The 18,225-nt window shown below is 39.8% G+C and overlaps 1 protein-coding gene across 1 annotated transcript; it reads left to right on the top strand.

Moving 5' to 3' along the window:
• The first annotated feature begins 214 nt into the window (after window positions 1–214).
• Window positions 215–10,871, top strand: LOC147688653 (uncharacterized). The gene is made up of 9 exons (XM_086939957.1): window positions 215–285; window positions 1,501–1,608; window positions 2,822–2,929; window positions 4,146–4,253; window positions 5,469–5,574; window positions 6,791–6,899; window positions 8,115–8,223; window positions 9,440–9,547; window positions 10,763–10,871. Exons 1-5 carry the CDS (start codon window positions 283–285, stop codon window positions 5,499–5,501), a joined length of 360 nt encoding a protein of 119 aa, XP_086796083.1. The 5' UTR covers window positions 215–282; the 3' UTR covers window positions 5,502–5,574; window positions 6,791–6,899; window positions 8,115–8,223; window positions 9,440–9,547; window positions 10,763–10,871.
• Window positions 10,872–18,225: the final 7,354 nt, after the last annotated feature.

Genomic DNA, 18,225 nt, shown 5'->3' with positions numbered 1-18,225 from the left:
AGGTTGAAAATAAAATTGAGATTTGAATTCTTTTTGAGCTATGTATTTTCACCATGTAAGAGAAATCATAGTACTGATTGATAACCATTTACCAAAAACTGATTGTTGTTGTGGTGCATTAGTTTGGTAATATTCAAGTTATGTTAATAGACTAACAGTGGACTTTTCCATTTGCAGAATATATTGAATGACCAGCAGAGGGAGTGTTGCAGAAGAACATTTCTCAGAGTTGCTGAGAGAAAGAAAAAGTTCAGCAGCCCTCAGCTTCATTTACCAATTTACATGGTGAGTCAAACTATCAATTTATCATTTTGCTGGTCCTTAAAAAAAGTGCATAGCATGTGACGGCTCTCTGCTCCTTTTAGTGGCGTCTTCCGCATGAATATTATTCATAAAGACTGAAGCGATATGGATGGCGCTAGGGGCATCATGATAGCTTTTTAAAGACGTTTACTGTCTACAAGGCTGACAATCATACTTTCATTACTTGTGCTAGTAATATGTCATTAGAGTAAATTAATGTCTTTGAGGCTGGAATGAGGTGTCCTATATCAGAGGAATTGACTTACTCTCACATGGGGGAAGCTATTTTAACCTTCCTCCCTTCACACTGAAAGTGGGACTCTTATACTCAAGAAGGGTTGCTCTTTAGGGTACTCTGTGTTCTTGTACCTCCAGCCCCCTTTCAAATGGGGAGCCCAATGTCTTCAATGTTAAAGAGTCCTTTCCCATTACACCTCCTACTTGGCCTGCAGTCATAATTTCAGAGCGTTACCTAGTGCGGAATTCCTGATGCCTCCTTGTTCTGTGTAATTGTCACCCATGACGATTGGTCAAATGGTGCCCTGACATCATAAAGCTACAGCAGGATGTCATCTGACATGAGGGCCAGCAAAAGGATAAATGTATCATGCTATTGAAATGGGTAGCAGGGTAGCCAGGACTGCCAGCAGAAAGGCAAAGATGGCGAGACGAGCAAAAGAAGGGCATTATTTGAGACTTAATTATTTGTTTGAAGGTGTCGGTGATCACAATATTCTCAGGTTCTCTATAGGTTAACTGATAGGGATGTGCAAGAATGAAGATGTCCGAATCTTTGGTTCATAGTTTTTCTCATTACCGCTAACTGTAGCATAAACCTTCCTCCATAAACTTATCAAATCCCTTAATGGGCATTGGTGTACTCTAACCTAAAAGAATTGCAGTGAGCAGGGTACGCTGTCACTTGGATAGCAATTAGATATTTTTATCTACATTCTAATATAGATGCCAAAGTTGTATAAAGAGTGGTAGCAATGGAGACTTAGGATGGAAAGGTATGCTAGGTTGAAAATAAAATTGAGATTTGAATTCTTTTTGAGCTATGTATTTTTACCATGTTACAGACATCATAGTACTGATTGATAATCATTTACCAAAAACTGATTGTTGTTGTGGTGCATTAGTTTGGTAATATTCAAGTTCTGTTAATAGACTAACAGTGGACTTTTCCATTTGCAGAATATATTGAATGACCAGCAGAGGGAGTGTTGCAGAAGAACATTTCTCAGAGTTGCTGAGAGAAAAAAAAAGTTCAGCAGCCCTCAGCTTCATTTACCAATTTACATGGTGAGTCAAACTATCAATTTATCATTTTGCTGGTCCTTAAAAAAAGTGCATAGCATGTGACGGATCTCTGCTCCCTTTAGTGGCGTCTTCCGCATGAATATTATTCATCAAGACTGAAGCGATATGGATGGCGCTAGGGGCATCATGACAGCTTTTCAAAGACATTTACTGTCTACAACGCTGACAATCATACTTTCATTACTTGTGCTAGTAATATGTCAGAGTAAATTAATGTCTTTGAGGCTGGAATGAGGTGTCCTATATCAGAGCAATTGACTTACTCTCACATGGGGAGAAGCTATTTTAACCTTCCTCCCTTCACACTGAAAGTGGGACTCTTATAATCAAGAAGGGTTGCTCTTTAGGGTACTCTGTGTTCTTGTACCTCCAGCCCCCTTTCAAATGGGGAGCCCAATGTCTTCAATGTTAAAGAGTCCTTTCCCATTACTCCTCCTACTTGGTCTGCAGTCATAATTTCAGAGCGTTACCTAGTGCGGAATTCCTGATGCCTCCTTGTTCTGTGTAATTGTCACCCATGAGGATTGGTCAAATGGTGCCCTGACATCATAAAGCTACAGCAGGATGTCATCTGACATGAGGGCCAGCAATAGGATAAATGTATCATGCTATTGAAATGGGTAGCAGGGTAGCCAGGACTGCCAGCAGAAAGGCAAAGATGGCGAGACGAGCAAAAGAAGGGCATTATTTGAGACTTCATTATTTGTTTGAAGGTGTCGGTGATCACAATATTCTCACGTTCTCTATAGGTTAACTGATAGGGATGTGCAAGAATGAAGATGTCCGAATCTGTGGTTCATAGTTTTTCTCATTACCACTAAGTGTAGCATAAACCTTCCTCCATAAACTTATCAGATCCCTTAATGGGCATTGGTGTACTCTAACCTAAAAGAATTGCAGTGAGCAGGGTACGCTGTCACTTGGATAGCAATTAGATATTTTTATCTACATTCTAATATAGATGCCAAAGTTGTATAAAGAGTGGTAGCAATGGAGACTTAGGATGGAAAGGTATGCTAGGTTGAAAATAAAATTGAGATTTGAATTCTTTTTGAGCTATGTATTTTTACCATGTTACAGACATCATAGTACTGATTGATAATCATTTACCAAAAACTGATTGTTGTTGTGGTGCATTAGTTTGGTAATATTCAAGTTCTGTTAATAGACTAACAGTGGACTTTTCCATTTGCAGAATATATTGAATGACCAGCAGAGGGAGTGTTGCAGAAGAACATTTCTCAGAGTTGCTGAGAGAAAAAAAAAGTTCAGCAGCCATCAGCTTCATTTACCAATTTACATGGTGAGTCAAACTATCAATTTATCATTTTGCTGGTCCTTAAAAAAAGTGCATAGCATGTGACGGATCTCTGCTCCCTTTAGTGGCGTCTTCCGCATGAATATTATTCATCAAGACTGAAGCGATATGGATGGCGCTAGGGGCATCATGACAGCTTTTCAAAGACATTTACTGTCTACAACGCTGACAATCATACTTTCATTACTTGTGCTAGTAATATGTCATCAGAGTCAATTAATGTCTTTGAGGCTGGAATGAGGTGTCCTAGATCAGAGCAATTGACTTACTCCCACATGGGGAGAAGCTATTTTAACCTTCCTCCCTTCACACTGAAAGTGGGACTCTTCTACTCAAGAAGGGTTGCTCTTTAGGGTACTCTGTGTTCTTGTACCTCCAGCCCCCTTTCAAATGGGGAGCCCAATGTCTTCAATGTTAAAGAGTCCTTTCCCATTGCACCTCCTACTTGGCCTGCAGTCATAATTTCAGAGCGTTACCTAGTGCGGAATTCCTGATGCCTCCTTGTTCTGTGTAATTGTCACCCATGAGGATTGGTCAAATGGTGCCCTGACATCATAAAGCTACAGCAGGATGTCATCTGACATGAGGGCCAGCAATAGGATAAATGTATCATGCTATTGAAATGGTTAGCAGGGTAGCCAGGACTGCCAGCAGAAAGGCAAAGATGGCGAGACGAGCAAAAGAAGGGCATTATTTGAGACTTAATTATTTGTTTGAAGGTGTCGGTGATCACAATATTCTCAGGTTCTCTATACGTTAACTGATAGGGATGTGCAAGAATGAAGATGTCCGAATCTGTGGTTCATAGTTTTTCTCATTACCACTAACTGTAGCATAAACCTTCCTCCATAAGCTTATCAGATCCCTTAATGGTCATTGGCGTACTCTAACCTGAAAGAATTGCAGTGAGCAGGGTACGCTGTCACTTGGATAGCAATTAGATATTTTTATCTACATTCTAATATAGATGCTAAAGTTGTATAAAGAGTGGTAGCAACGGAGACTTAGGATGGAAAGGTATGCTAGGTTGAAAATAAAATTGAGATTTGAATTCTTTTTGAGCTATGTATTTTCACCATGTTACAGACATTATAGTACTGATTGATAACCATTTACCAAAAACTGATTGTTGTTGTGGTGCATTAGTTTGGTAATATTCAAGTTCTGTTAATAGACTAACAGTGGACTTTTCCATTTGTAGAATATATTGAATGACCAGCAGAGGGAGTGTTGCAGAAGAACATTTCTCAGAGTTGCTGAGAGAAAAAAAAAGTTCAGCAGCCCTCAGCTTCATTTACCAATTTACATGGTGAGTCAAACTATCAATTTATCATTTTGCTGGTCCTTAAAAAAAGTGCATAGCATGTGACGGATCTCTGCTCCTTTTAGTGGCATCTTCCGCATGAATATTATTCATCAAGACTGAAGCGATATGGATGGCGCTAGGGGCATCATGACAGCTTTTCAAAGACATTTACTGTCTACAACGCTGACAATCATACTTTCATTACTTGTGCTAGTAATATGTCATCAGGGTAAATTAATGTCTTTGAGGCTGGAATGAGGTGTCCTAGATCAGAGCAATTGACTTACTCCCACATGGGGAGAAGCTATTTTAACCTTCCTCCCTTCACACTGAAAGTGGGACTCTTCTACTCAAGAAGGGTTGCTCTTTAGGGTACTCTGTGTTCTTGTACCTCCAGCCCCCTTTCAAATGGGGAGCCCAATGTCTTCAATGTTAAAGAGTCCTTTCCCATTGCACCTCCTACTTGGCCTGCAGTCATAATTTCAGAGCGTTACCTAGTGCGGAATTCCTGATGCCTCCTTGTTCTGTGTAATTGTCACCCATGACGATTGGTCAAATGGTGCCCTGACATCATGAAGCTACAGCAGGATGTCATCTGACATGAGGGCCAGCAATAGGATAAATGTATCATGCTATTAAAATGGGTAGCAGGGTAGCCAGGACTGCCAGCAGAAAGGCAAAGATGATGAGACGAGCAAAAGAAGGGCATTATTTGAGACTTAATTATTTGTTTGAAGGTGTCGGTGATCACAATATTCTGAGGTTCTCTATAGGTTAACTGATAGGGATGTGCACGAATGAAGATGTCCGAATCTGTGGTTCATAGTTTTTCTCATTACCACTAACTGTAGCATAAACCTTCCTCCATAAACTTATCAGATCCCTTAATGGTCATTGGTGTACTCTAACCTAAAAGAATTGCAGTGAGCAGGGTACGCTGTCACTTGGATAGCAATTAGCTATTTTTATCTACATTCTAATATAGATGCTAAAGTTGTATAAAGAGTGGTAGCAACGGAGACTTAGGATGGAAAGGTATGCTAGGTTGAAAATAAAATTGAGATTTGAATTCTTTTTGAGCTATGTATTTTTACCATGTTACAGACATCATAGTACTGATTGATAACCATTTACCAAAAACTGATTGTTGTTGTGGTGCATTAGTTTGGTATATTCAAGTTCTGTTAATAGACTAACAGTGGACTTTTCCATTTGTAGAATATATTGAATGACCAGCAGAGGGAGTGTTGAAGAACATTTCTCAGAGTTGCTGAAAGAAAAAAAAAAGTTCAGCAGCCCTCAGCTTCATTTACCAATTTACATGGTGAGTCAAACTATCAATTTATCATTTTGCTGGTCCTTAAAAAAAGTGCATAGCATGTGACGGCTCTCTGCTCCTTTTAGTGGCGTCTTCCGCATGAATATTATTCATAAAGACTGAAGCGATATGGATGGCGCTAGGGGCATCATGACAGCTTTTCAAAGACATTTACTGTCTACAACGCTGACAATCATACTTTCATTACTTGTGCTAGTAATATGTCATTAGAGTAAATTAATGTCTTTGAGGCTGGAATGAGGTGTCCTATATCAGAGCAATTGACTTACTCTCACATGGGGAGAAGCTATTTTAACCTTCCTCCCTTCACACTGAAAGTGGGACTCTTATACTCAAGAAGGGTTGCTCTTTAGGGTACTCTGTGTTCTTGTACCTCCAGCCCCCTTTCAAATGGGGAGCCCAATGTCTTCAATGTTGAAGAGTCCTTTCCCATTACACCTCCTACTTGGCCTGCAGTCATAATTTCAGAGCGTTACCTAGTGCGGAATTCCTGATGCCTCCTTGTTCTGTGTAATTGTCACCCATGAGGATAGGTCAAATGGTGCCCTGACATCATAAAGCTACAGCAGGATGTCATCTGACATGAGGGCCAGCAATAGGATAAATGTATCATGCTATTGAAATGGGTAGCACGGTAGCCAGGACTGCCAGCAGAAAGGCAAAGATGGCGAGACGAGCAAAAGAAGGGCATTATTTGAGACTTAATTATTTGTTTGAAGGTGTCGGTGATCACAATATTCTCAGGTTCTCTATAGGTTAACTGATAGGGATGTGCAAGAATGAAGATGTCCGAATCTGTGGTTCATAGTTTTTCTCATTACCACTAACTGTAGCATAAACCTTCCTCCATAAACTTATCAGATCCCTTAATGGGCATTGGTGTACTCTAACCTAAAAGAATTGCAGTGAGCAGGGTACGCTGTCACTTGGATAGCAATTAGATATTTTTATCTACATTCTAATATAGATGCTAAAGTTGTATAAAGAGTGGTAGCAACGGAGACTTAGGATGGAAAGGTATGCTAGGTTGAAAATAAAATTGAGATTTGAATTCTTTTTGAACTATGTATTTTTATCATGTTACAGACATCATAGTACTGATTGATAACCATTTACCAAAAACTGATTATTGTTGTGGTGCATTAGTTTGGTAATATTCAAGTTCTGTTAATAGACTAACAGTGGACTTTTCCATTTGTAGAATATATTGAATGACCAGCAGAGGGAGTGTTGAAGAAGAACATTTCTCAGAGTTGCTGAGAGAAAAAAAAAAGTTCAGCAGCCCTCAGCTTCATTTACCAATTTACATGGTGAGTCAAACTATCAATTTATCATTTTGCTGGTCCTTAAAAAAAGTGCATAGCATGTGACGGATCTCTGCTCCTTTTAGTGGCGTCTTCCGCATGAATATTATTCATCAAGACTGAAGCGATATGGATGGCGCTAGGGGCATCATGACAGCTTTTCAAAGACATTTACTGTCTACAAGGCTGACAATCATACTTTCATTACTTGTGCTAGTAATATGTCATCAGAGTAAATTAATGTCTTTGAGGCTGGAATGAGGTGTCCTATATCAGAGCAATTGACTTACTCTCACATGGGGAGAAGCTATTTTAACCGTCCTCCCTTCACACTGAAAGTGGGACTCTTATACTCAAGAAGGGTTGCTCTTTAGGGTACTCTGTGTTCTTGTACCTCCAGCCCCCTTTCAAATGGGGAGCCCAATGTCTTCAATGTTAAAGAGTCCTTTCCCATTACACCTCCTACTTGGCCTGCAGTCATAATTTCAGAGCGTTACCTAGTGCGGAATTCCTGATGCCTCCTTGTTCTGTGTAATTGTCACCCATGAGGATTGGTCAAATGGTGCCCTGACATCATAAAGCTACAGCAGAATGTCATCTGACATGAGGGCCAGCAATAGGATAAATGTATCATGCTATTGAAATGGGTAGCAGGGTAGCCAGGACTGCCAGCAGAAAGGCAAAGATGGCGAGACGAGCAAAAGAAGGGCATTATTTGAGACTTAATTATTTGTTTGAAGGTGTCGGTGATCACAATATTCTCAGGTTCTCTATAGGTTAACTGATAGGGATGTGCAAGAATGAAGATGTCCGAATCTGTGGTTCATAGTTTTTCTCATTACCACTAACTGTAGCATAAACCTTCCTCCATAAACTTATCAGATCCCTTAATGGGCATTGGTGTACTCTAACCTAAAAGAATTGCAGTGAGCAGGGTACGCTGTCACTTGGATAGCAATTAGATATTTTTATCTACATTCTAATATAGATGCTAAAGTTGTATAAAGAGTGGTAGCAACGGAGACTTAGGATGGAAAGGTATGCTAGGTTGAAAATAAAATTGAGATTTGAATTCTTTTTGAGCTATGTATTTTTACCATGTTACAGACATCATAGTACTGATTGATAACCATTTACCAAAAACTGATTGTTGTTGTGGTGCATTAGTTTGGTATATTCAAGTTCTGTTAATAGACTAACAGTGGACTTTTCCATTTGTAGAATATATTGAATGACCAGCAGAGGGAGTGTTGAAGAAGAACATTTCTCAGAGTTGCTGAGAGAAAAAAAAAAGTTCAGCAGCCCTCAGCTTCATTTACCAATTTACATGGTGAGTCAAACTATCAATTTATCATTTTGCTGGTCCTTAAAAAAAGTGCATAGCATGTGACGGATCTCTGCTCCTTTTAGTGGCGTCTTCCGCATGAATATTATTCATCAAGACTGAAGCGATATGGATGGCGCTAGGGGCATCATGACAGCTTTTCAAAGACATTTACTGTCTACAACGCTGACAATCATACTTTCATTACTTGTGCTAGTAATATGTCATCAGAGTAAATTAATGTCTTTGAGGCTGGAATGAGGTGTCCTATATCAGAGCAATTGACTTACTCTCACATGGGGAGAAGCTATTTTAACCTTCCTCCCTTCACACTGAAAGTGGGACTCTTATACTCAAGAAGGGTTGCTCTTTAGGGTACTCTGTGTTCTTGTACCTCCAGCCCCCTTTCAAATGGGGAGCCCAATGTCTTCAATGTTGAAGAGTCCTTTCCCATTACACCTCCTACATGGCCTGCAGTCATAATTTCAGAGCGTTACCTAGTGCGGAATTCCTAATGCCTCCTTGTTCAGTGTAATTGTCACCCATGACGATTGGTCAAATGGTGCCCTGACATCATGAAGCTACAGCAGGATGTCATCTGACATGAGGGCCAGCAATAGGATAAATGTATCATGCTATTGAAATGGGTAGCAGGGTAGCCAGGACTGCCAGCAGAAAGGCAAAGATGGCGAGACGAGCAAAAGAAGGGCATTATTTTAGACTTAATTATTTGTTTGAAGGTGTCGGTGATCACAATATTCTCAGGTTCTCTATAGGTTAACTGATAGGTATCTGCAAGAATGAAGATGTCCGAATCTGTGGTTCATAGTTTTTCTCATTACCACTAACTGTAGCATAAACCTTCCTCCATAAACTTATCAGATCCCTTAATGGTCATTGGTGTACTCTACCCTAAAAGAATTGCAGTGAGCAGGGTACGCTGTCACTTGGATAGCAATTAGATATTTTTATCTACATTCTAATATAGATGCTAAAGTTGTATAAAGAGTGGTAGCAACGGAGACTTAGGATGGAAAGGTATGCTAGGTTGAAAATAAAATTGAGATTTGAATTCTTTTTGAACTATGTATTTTTACCATGTTACAGACATCATAGTACTGATTGATAACCATTTACCAAAAACTGATTGTTGTTGTGGTGCATTAGTTTGGTAATATTCAAGTTCTGTTAATAGACTAACAGTGGACTTTTCCATTTGTAGAATATATTGAATGACCAGCAGAGGGAGTGTTGCAGAAGAACATTTCTCAGAGTTGCTGAGAGAAAAAAAAAGTTCAGCAGCCCTCAGCTTCATTTACCAATTTACATGGTGAGTCAAACTATCAATTTATCATTTTGCTGGTCCTTAAAAAAAGTGCATAGCATGTGACGGCTCTCTGCTCCTTTTAGTGGCGTCTTCCGCATGAATATTATTCACAAAGACTGAAGCGATATGGATGGCGCTAGGGGCATCATGACAGCTTTTCAAAGACATTTACTGTCTACAACGCTGACAATCATACTTTCATTACTTGTGCTAGTAATATGTCATTAGAGTAAATTAATGTCTTTGAGGCTGGAATGAGGTGTCCTATATCAGAGCAATTGACTTACTCTCACATGGGGAGAAGCTATTTTAACCTTCCTCCCTTCACACTGAAAGTGGGACTCTTATACTCAAGAAGGGTTGCTCTTTAGGGTACTCTGTGTTCTCGTACCTCCAGCCCCCTTTCAAATGGGGAGCCCAATGTCTTCAATGTTAAAGAGTCCTTTCCCATTACACCTCCTACTTGGCCTGCAGTCATAATTTCAGAGCGTTACCTAGTGCGGAATTCCTGATGCCTCCTTGTTCTGTGTAATTGTCACCCATGAGGATAGGTCAAATGGTGCCCTGACATCATAAAGCTACAGCAGGATGTCATCTGACATGAGGGCCAGCAATAGGATAAATGTATCATGCTATTGAAATGGGTAGCAGGGTAGCCAGGACTGCCAGCAGAAAGGCAAAGATGGCGAGACGAGCAAAAGAAGGGCATTATTTGAGACTTCATTATTTGTTTGAAGGTGTCGGTGATCACAATATTCTCACGTTCTCTATAGGTTAACTGATAGGGATGTGCAAGAATGAAGATGTCCGAATCTGTGGTTCATAGTTTTTCTCATTACCACTAACTGTAGCATAAACCTTCCTCCATAAACTTATCAGATCCCTTAATGGTCATTGGTGTACTCTAACCTAAAAGAATTGCAGTGAGCAGGGTACGCTGTCACTTGGATAGCAATTAGATATTTTTATCTACATTCTAATATAGATGCTAAAGTTGTATAAAGAGTGGTAGCAACGGAGACTTAGGATGGAAAGGTATGCTAGGTTGAAAATAAAATTGAGATTTGAATTCTTTTTGAGCTATGTATTTTTACCATGTTACAGACATCATAGTACTGATTGATAACCATTTACCAAAAACTGATTGTTGTTGTGGTGCATTAGTTTGGTATATTCAAGTTCTGTTAATAGACTAACAGTGGACTTTTCCATTTGTAGAATATATTGAATGACCAGCAGAGGGAGTGTTGAAGAAGAACATTTCTCAGAGTTGCTGAGAGAAAAAAAAAAGTTCAGCAGCCCTCAGCTTCATTTACCAATTTACATGGTGAGTCAAACTATCAATTTATCATTTTGCTGGTCCTTAAAAAAAGTGCATAGCATGTGACGGATCTCTGCTCCTTTTAGTGGCGTCTTCCGCATGAATATTATTCATCAAGACTGAAGCGATATGGATGGCGCTAGGGGCATCATGACAGCTTTTCAAAGACATTTACTGTCTACAACGCTGACAATCATACTTTCATTACTTGTGCTAGTAATATGTAATCAGAGTAAATTGATGTCTTTGAGGCTGGAATGAGGTGTCCTATATCAGAGCAATTGACTTACTCTCACATGGGGAGAAGCTATTTTAACCTTCCTCCCTTCACACTGAAAGTGGGACTCTTATACTCAAGAAGGGTTGCTCTTTAGGGTACTCTGTGTTCTTGTACCTCCAGCCCCCTTTCAAATGGGGAGCCCAATGTCTTCAATGTTGAAGAGTCCTTTCCCATTACACCTCCTACTTGGCCTGCAGTCATAATTTCAGAGCGTTACCTAGTGCGGAATTCCTAATGCCTCCTTGTTCAGTGTAATTGTCACCCATGACGATTGGTCAAATGGTGCCCTGACATCATGAAGCTACAGCAGGATGTCATCTGACATGAGGGCCAGCAATAGGATAAATGTATCATGCTATTGAAATGGGTAGCAGGGTAGCCAGGACTGCCAGCAGAAAGGCAAAGATGGCGAGACGAGCAAAAGAAGGGCATTATTTGAGACTTCATTATTTGTTTGAAGGTGTCGGTGATCACAATATTCTCACGTTCTCTATAGGTTAACTGATAGGGATGTGCAAGAATGAAGATATCCGAATCTGTGGTTCATAGTTTTTCTCATTACCACTAACTGTAGCATAAACCTTCCTCCATAAACTTATCAGATCCCTTAATGGTCATTGGTGTACTCTACCCTAAAAGAATTGCAGTGAGCAGGGTACGCTGTCACTTGGATAGCAATTAGATATTTTTATCTACATTCTAATATAGATGCTAAAGTTGTATAAAGAGTGGTAGCAACGGAGACTTAGGATGGAAAGGTATGCTAGGTTGAAAATAAAATTGAGATTTGAATTCTTTTTGAACTATGTATTTTTACCATGTTACAGACATCATAGTACTGATTGATAACCATTTACCAAAAACTGATTGTTGTTGTGGTGCATTAGTTTGGTAATATTCAAGTTCTGTTAATAGACTAACAGTGGACTTTTCCATTTGTAGAATATATTGAATGACCAGCAGAGGGAGTGTTGCAGAAGAACATTTCTCAGAGTTGCTGAGAGAAAAAAAAAGTTCAGCAGCCCTCAGCTTCATTTACCAATTTACATGGTGAGTCAAACTATCAATTTATCATTTTGCTGGTCCTTAAAAAAAGTGCATAGCATGTGACGGCTCTCTGCTCCTTTTAGTGGCGTCTTCCGCATGAATATTATTCACAAAGACTGAAGCGATATGGATGGCGCTAGGGGCATCATGACAGCTTTTCAAAGACATTTACTGTCTACAACGCTGACAATCATACTTTCATTACTTGTGCTAGTAATATGTCATTAGAGTAAATTAATGTCTTTGAGGCTGGAATGAGGTGTCCTATATCAGAGCAATTGACTTACTCTCACATGGGGAGAAGCTATTTTAACCTTCCTCCCTTCACACTGAAAGTGGGACTCTTATACTCAAGAAGGGTTGCTCTTTAGGGTACTCTGTGTTCTTGTACCTCCAGCCCCCTTTCAAATGGGGAGCCCAATGTCTTCAATGTTGAAGAGTCCTTTCCCATTACACCTCCTACTTGGCCTGCAGTCATAATTTCAGAGCGTTACCTAGTGCGGAATTCCTAATGCCTCCTTGTTCAGTGTAATTGTCACCCATGACGATTGGTCAAATGGTGCCCTGACATCATGAAGCTACAGCAGGATGTCATCTGACATGAGGGCCAGCAATAGGATAAATGTATCATGCTATTGAAATGGGTAGCAGGGTAGCCAGGACTGCCAGCAGAAAGGCAAAGATGGCGAGACGAGCAAAAGAAGGGCATTATTTTAGACTTAATTATTTGTTTGAAGGTGTCGGTGATCACAATATTCTCAGGTTCTCTATAGGTTAACTGATAGGTATCTGCAAGAATGAAGATGTCCGAATCTGTGGTTCATAGTTTTTCTCATTACCACTAACTGTAGCATAAACCTTCCTCCATAAACTTATCAGATCCCTTAATGGTCATTGGTGTACTCTACCCTAAAAGAATTGCAGTGAGCAGGGTACGCTGTCACTTGGATAGCAATTAGATATTTTTATCTACATTCTAATATAGATGCTAAAGTTGTATAAAGAGTGGTAGCAACGGAGACTTAGGATGGAAAGGTATGCTAGGTTGAAAATAAAATTGAGATTTGAATTCTTTTTGAACTATGTATTTTTACCATGTTACAGACATCATAGTACTGATTGATAACCATTTACCAAAAACTGATTGTTGTTGTGGTGCATTAGTTTGGTAATATTCAAGTTCTGTTAATAGACTAACAGTGGACTTTTCCATTTGTAGAATATATTGAATGACCAGCAGAGGGAGTGTTGCAGAAGAACATTTCTCAGAGTTGCTGAGAGAAAAAAAAAGTTCAGCAGCCCTCAGCTTCATTTACCAATTTACATGGTGAGTCAAACTATCAATTTATCATTTTGCTGGTCCTTAAAAAAAGTGCATAGCATGTGACGGCTCTCTGCTCCTTTTAGTGGCGTCTTCCGCATGAATATTATTCACAAAGACTGAAGCGATATGGATGGCGCTAGGGGCATCATGACAGCTTTTCAAAGACATTTACTGTCTACAACGCTGACAATCATACTTTCATTACTTGTGCTAGTAATATGTCATTAGAGTAAATTAATGTCTTTGAGGCTGGAATGAGGTGTCCTATATCAGAGCAATTGACTTACTCTCACATGGGGAGAAGCTATTTTAACCTTCCTCCCTTCACACTGAAAGTGGGACTCTTATACTCAAGAAGGGTTGCTCTTTAGGGTACTCTGTGTTCTCGTACCTCCAGCCCCCTTTCAAATGGGGAGCCCAATGTCTTCAATGTTAAAGAGTCCTTTCCCATTACACCTCCTACTTGGCCTGCAGTCATAATTTCAGAGCGTTACCTAGTGCGGAATTCCTGATGCCTCCTTGTTCTGTGTAATTGTCACCCATGAGGATAGGTCAAATGGTGCCCTGACATCATAAAGCTACAGCAGGATGTCATCTGACATGAGGGCCAGCAATAGGATAAATGTATCATGCTATTGAAATGGGTAGCAGGGTAGCCAGGACTGCCAGCAGAAAGGCAAAGATGGCGAGACGAGCAAAAGAAGGGCATTATTTGAGACTTCATTATTTGTTTGAAGGTGTCGGTGATCACAATATTCTCACGTTCTCTATAGGTTAACTGATAGGGATGTGCAAGAATGAAGATGTCCGAATCTGTGGTTCATAGTTTTTCTCATTACCACTAACTGTAGCATAAACCTTCCTCCATAAACTTATCAGATCCCTTAATGGTCATTGGTGTACTCTAACCTAAAAGAATTGCAGTGAGCAGGGTACGCTGTCACTTGGATAGCAATTAGATATTTTTATCTACATTCTAATATAGATGCTAAAGTTGTATAAAGAGTGGTAGCAACGGAGACTTAGGATGGAAAGGTATGCTAGGTTGAAAATAAAATTGAGATTTTAATTCTTTTTGAGCTATGTATTTTTACCATGTTACAGACATCATAGTACTGATTGATAACCATTTACCAAAAACTGATTGTTGTTGTGGTGCATTAGTTTGGTAATATTCAAGTTCTGTTAATAGACTAACAGTGGACTTTTCCATTTGCAGAATATATTGAATGACCAGCAGAGGGAGTGTTGCAGAAGAACATTTCTCAGAGTTGCTGAGAGAAAAAAAAAGTTCAGCAGCCCTCAGCTTCATTTACCAATTTACATGGTGAGTCAAACTATCAATTTATCATTTTGCTGGTCCTTAAAAAAAGTGCATAGCATGTGACGGCTCTCTGCTCCTTTTAGTGGCGTCTTCCGCATGAATATTATTCATCAAGACTGAAGCGATATGGATGGCGCTAGGGGCATCATGATAGCTTTTCAAAGACATTTACTGTCTACAAGGCTGACAATCATACTTTCATTACTTGTGCTAGTAATATGTCATCAGAGTAAATTAATGTCTTTGAGGCTGGAATGAGGTGTCCTATATCAGAGCAATTGACTTACTCTCACATGGGGAGAAGCTATTTTAACCTTCCTCCCTTCACACTGAAAGTGGGACTCTTATACTCAAGAAGGGTTGCTCTTTAGGGTACTCTGTGTTCTTGTACCTCCAGCCCCCTTTCAAATGGGGAGCCCAATGTCTTCAATGTTAAAGAGTCCTTTCCCATTACACCTCCTACTTGGCCTGCAGTCATAATTTCAGAGCGTTACCTAGTGCGGAATTCCTGATGCCTCCTTGTTCTGTGTAATTGTCACCCATGAGGATTGGTCAAATGGTGCCCTGACATCATAAAGCTACAGCAGGATGTCATCTGACATGAGGGCCAGCAATAGGATAAATGTATCATGCTATTGAAATGGGTAGCAGGGTAGCCAGGACTGCCAGCAGAAAGGCAAAGATGGCGAGACGAGCAAAAGAAGGGCATTATTTGAGACTTAATTATTTGTTTGAAGGTGTCGGTGATCACAATATTCTCAGGTTCTCTATAGGTTAACTGATAGGGATGTGCAAGAATGAAGATGTCCGAATCTGTGGTTCATAGTTTTTCTCATTACCACTAACTGTAGCATAAACCTTCCTCCATAAACTTATCAGATCCCTTAATGGGCATTGGTGTACTCTAACCTAAAAGAATTGCAGTGAGCAGGGTACGCTGTCACTTGGATAGCAATTAGATATTTTTATCTACATTCTAATATAGATGCTAAAGTTGTATAAAGAGTGGTAGCAACGGAGACTTAGGATGGAAAGGTATGCTAGGTTGAAAATAAAATTGAGATTTGAATTCTTTTTGAGCTATGTATTTTTACCATGTTACAGACATCATAGTACTGATTGATAACCATTTACCAAAAACTGATTGTTGTTGTGGTGCATTAGTTTGGTATATTCAAGTTCTGTTAATAGACTAACAGTGGACTTTTCCATTTGTAGAATATATTGAATGACCAGCAGAGGGAGTGTTGAAGAAGAACATTTCTCAGAGTTGCTGAGAGAAAAAAAAAAGTTCAGCAGCCCTCAGCTTCATTTACCAATTTACATGGTGAGTCAAACTATCAATTTATCATTTTGCTGGTCCTTAAAAAAAGTGCATAGCATGTGACGGATCTCTGCTCCTTTTAGTGGCGTCTTCCGCATGAATATTATTCATCAAGACTGAAGCGATATGGATGGCGCTAGGGGCATCATGACAGCTTTTCAAAGACATTTACTGTCTACAACGCTGACAATCATACTTTCATTACTTGTGCTAGTAATATGTCATCAGAGTAAATTAATGTCTTTGAGGCTGGAATGAGGTGTCCTATATCAGAGCAATTGACTTACTCTCACATGGGGAGAAGCTATTTTAACCTTCCTCCCTTCACACTGAAAGTGGGACTCTTATACTCAAGAAGGGTTGCTCTTTAGGGTACTCTGTGTTCTTGTACCTCCAGCCCCCTTTCAAATGGGGAGCCCAATGTCTTCAATGTTGAAGAGTCCTTTCCCATTACACCTCCTACTTGGCCTGCAGTCATAATTTCAGAGCGTTACCTAGTGCGGAATTCCTAATGCCTCCTTGTTCAGTGTAATTGTCACCCATGACGATTGGTCAAATGGTGCCCTGACATCATGAAGCTACAGCAGGATGTCATCTGACATGAGGGCCAGCAATAGGATAAATGTATCATGCTATTGAAATGGGTAGCAGGGTAGCCAGGACTGCCAGCAGAAAGGCAAAGACGGCGAGACGAGCAAAAGAAGGGCATTATTTTAGACTTAATTATTTGTTTGAAGGTGTCGGTGATCACAATATTCTCAGGTTCTCTATAGGTTAACTGATAGGTATCTGCAAGAATGAAGATGTCCGAATCTGTGGTTCATAGTTTTTCTCATTACCACTAACTGTAGCATAAACCTTCCTCCATAAACTTATCAGATCCCTTAATGGTCATTGGTGTACTCTACCCTAAAAGAATTGCAGTGAGCAGGGTACGCTGTCACTTGGATAGCAATTAGATATTTTTATCTACATTCTAATATAGATGCTAAAGTTGTATAAAGAGTGGTAGCAACGGAGACTTAGGATGGAAAGGTATGCTAGGTTGAAAATAAAATTGAGATTTGAATTCTTTTTGAACTATGTATTTTTACCATGTTACAGACATCATAGTACTGATTGATAACCATTTACCAAAAACTGATTGTTGTTGTGGTGCATTAGTTTGGTAATATTCAAGTTCTGTTAATAGACTAACAGTGGACTTTTCCATTTGTAGAATATATTGAATGACCAGCAGAGGGAGTGTTGCAGAAGAACATTTCTCAGAGTTGCTGAGAGAAAAAAAAAGTTCAGCAGCCCTCAGCTTCATTTACCAATTTACATGGTGAGTCAAACTATCAATTTATCATTTTGCTGGTCCTTAAAAAAAGTGCATAGCATGTGACGGCTCTCTGCTCCTTTTAGTGGCGTCTTCCGCATGAATATTATTCACAAAGACTGAAGCGATATGGATGGCGCTAGGGGCATCATGACAGCTTTTCAAAGACATTTACTGTCTACAACGCTGACAATCATACTTTCATTACTTGTGCTAGTAATATGTCATTAGAGTAAATTAATGTCTTTGAGGCTGGAATGAGGTGTCCTATATCAGAGCAATTGACTTACTCTCACATGGGGAGAAGCTATTTTAACCTTCCTCCCTTCACACTGAAAGTGGGACTCTTATACTCATGAAGGGTTGCTCTTTAGGGTACTCTGTGTTCTTGTACCTCCAGCCCCCTTTCAAATGGGGAGCCCAATGTCTTCAATGTTAAAGAGTCCTTTCCCATTACACCTCCTACTTGGCCTGCAGTCATAATTTCAGAGCGTTACCTAGTGCGGAATTCCTGATGCCTCCTTGTTCTGTGTAATTGTCACCCATGACGATTGGTCAAATGGTGCCCTGACATCATAAAGCTACAGCAGGATGTCATCTGACATGAGGGCCAGCAATAGGATAAATGTATCATGCTATTGAAATGGGTAGCAGGGTAGCCAGGACTGCCAGCAGAAAGGCAAAGATGGCGAGACGAGCATAAGAAGGGCATTATTTGAGTCTTAATTATTTGTTTGAAG

This window comes from Lissotriton vulgaris, chromosome 10, assembly GCF_964263255.1.
Source record: "Lissotriton vulgaris chromosome 10, aLisVul1.2, whole genome shotgun sequence".
Taxonomy (NCBI): domain Eukaryota; kingdom Metazoa; phylum Chordata; class Amphibia; order Caudata; family Salamandridae; genus Lissotriton; species Lissotriton vulgaris.
The sequence above is the reverse complement of the archived record's forward strand: the minus strand, read 5'-3'. Positions and strand labels throughout refer to the sequence as shown.

Bases quoted from the DNA above. Each gene is read 5' to 3' on its own strand.
- LOC147688653 (XM_086939957.1), top strand. The intron at 1,609-2,821 runs GTGAGTCAAACT...TTCCATTTGCAG, and splicing joins TTCATTTACCAATTTACATG to AATATATTGAATGACCAGCA. The intron at 4,254-5,468 runs GTGAGTCAAACT...TTCCATTTGTAG, and splicing joins TTCATTTACCAATTTACATG to AATATATTGAATGACCAGCA.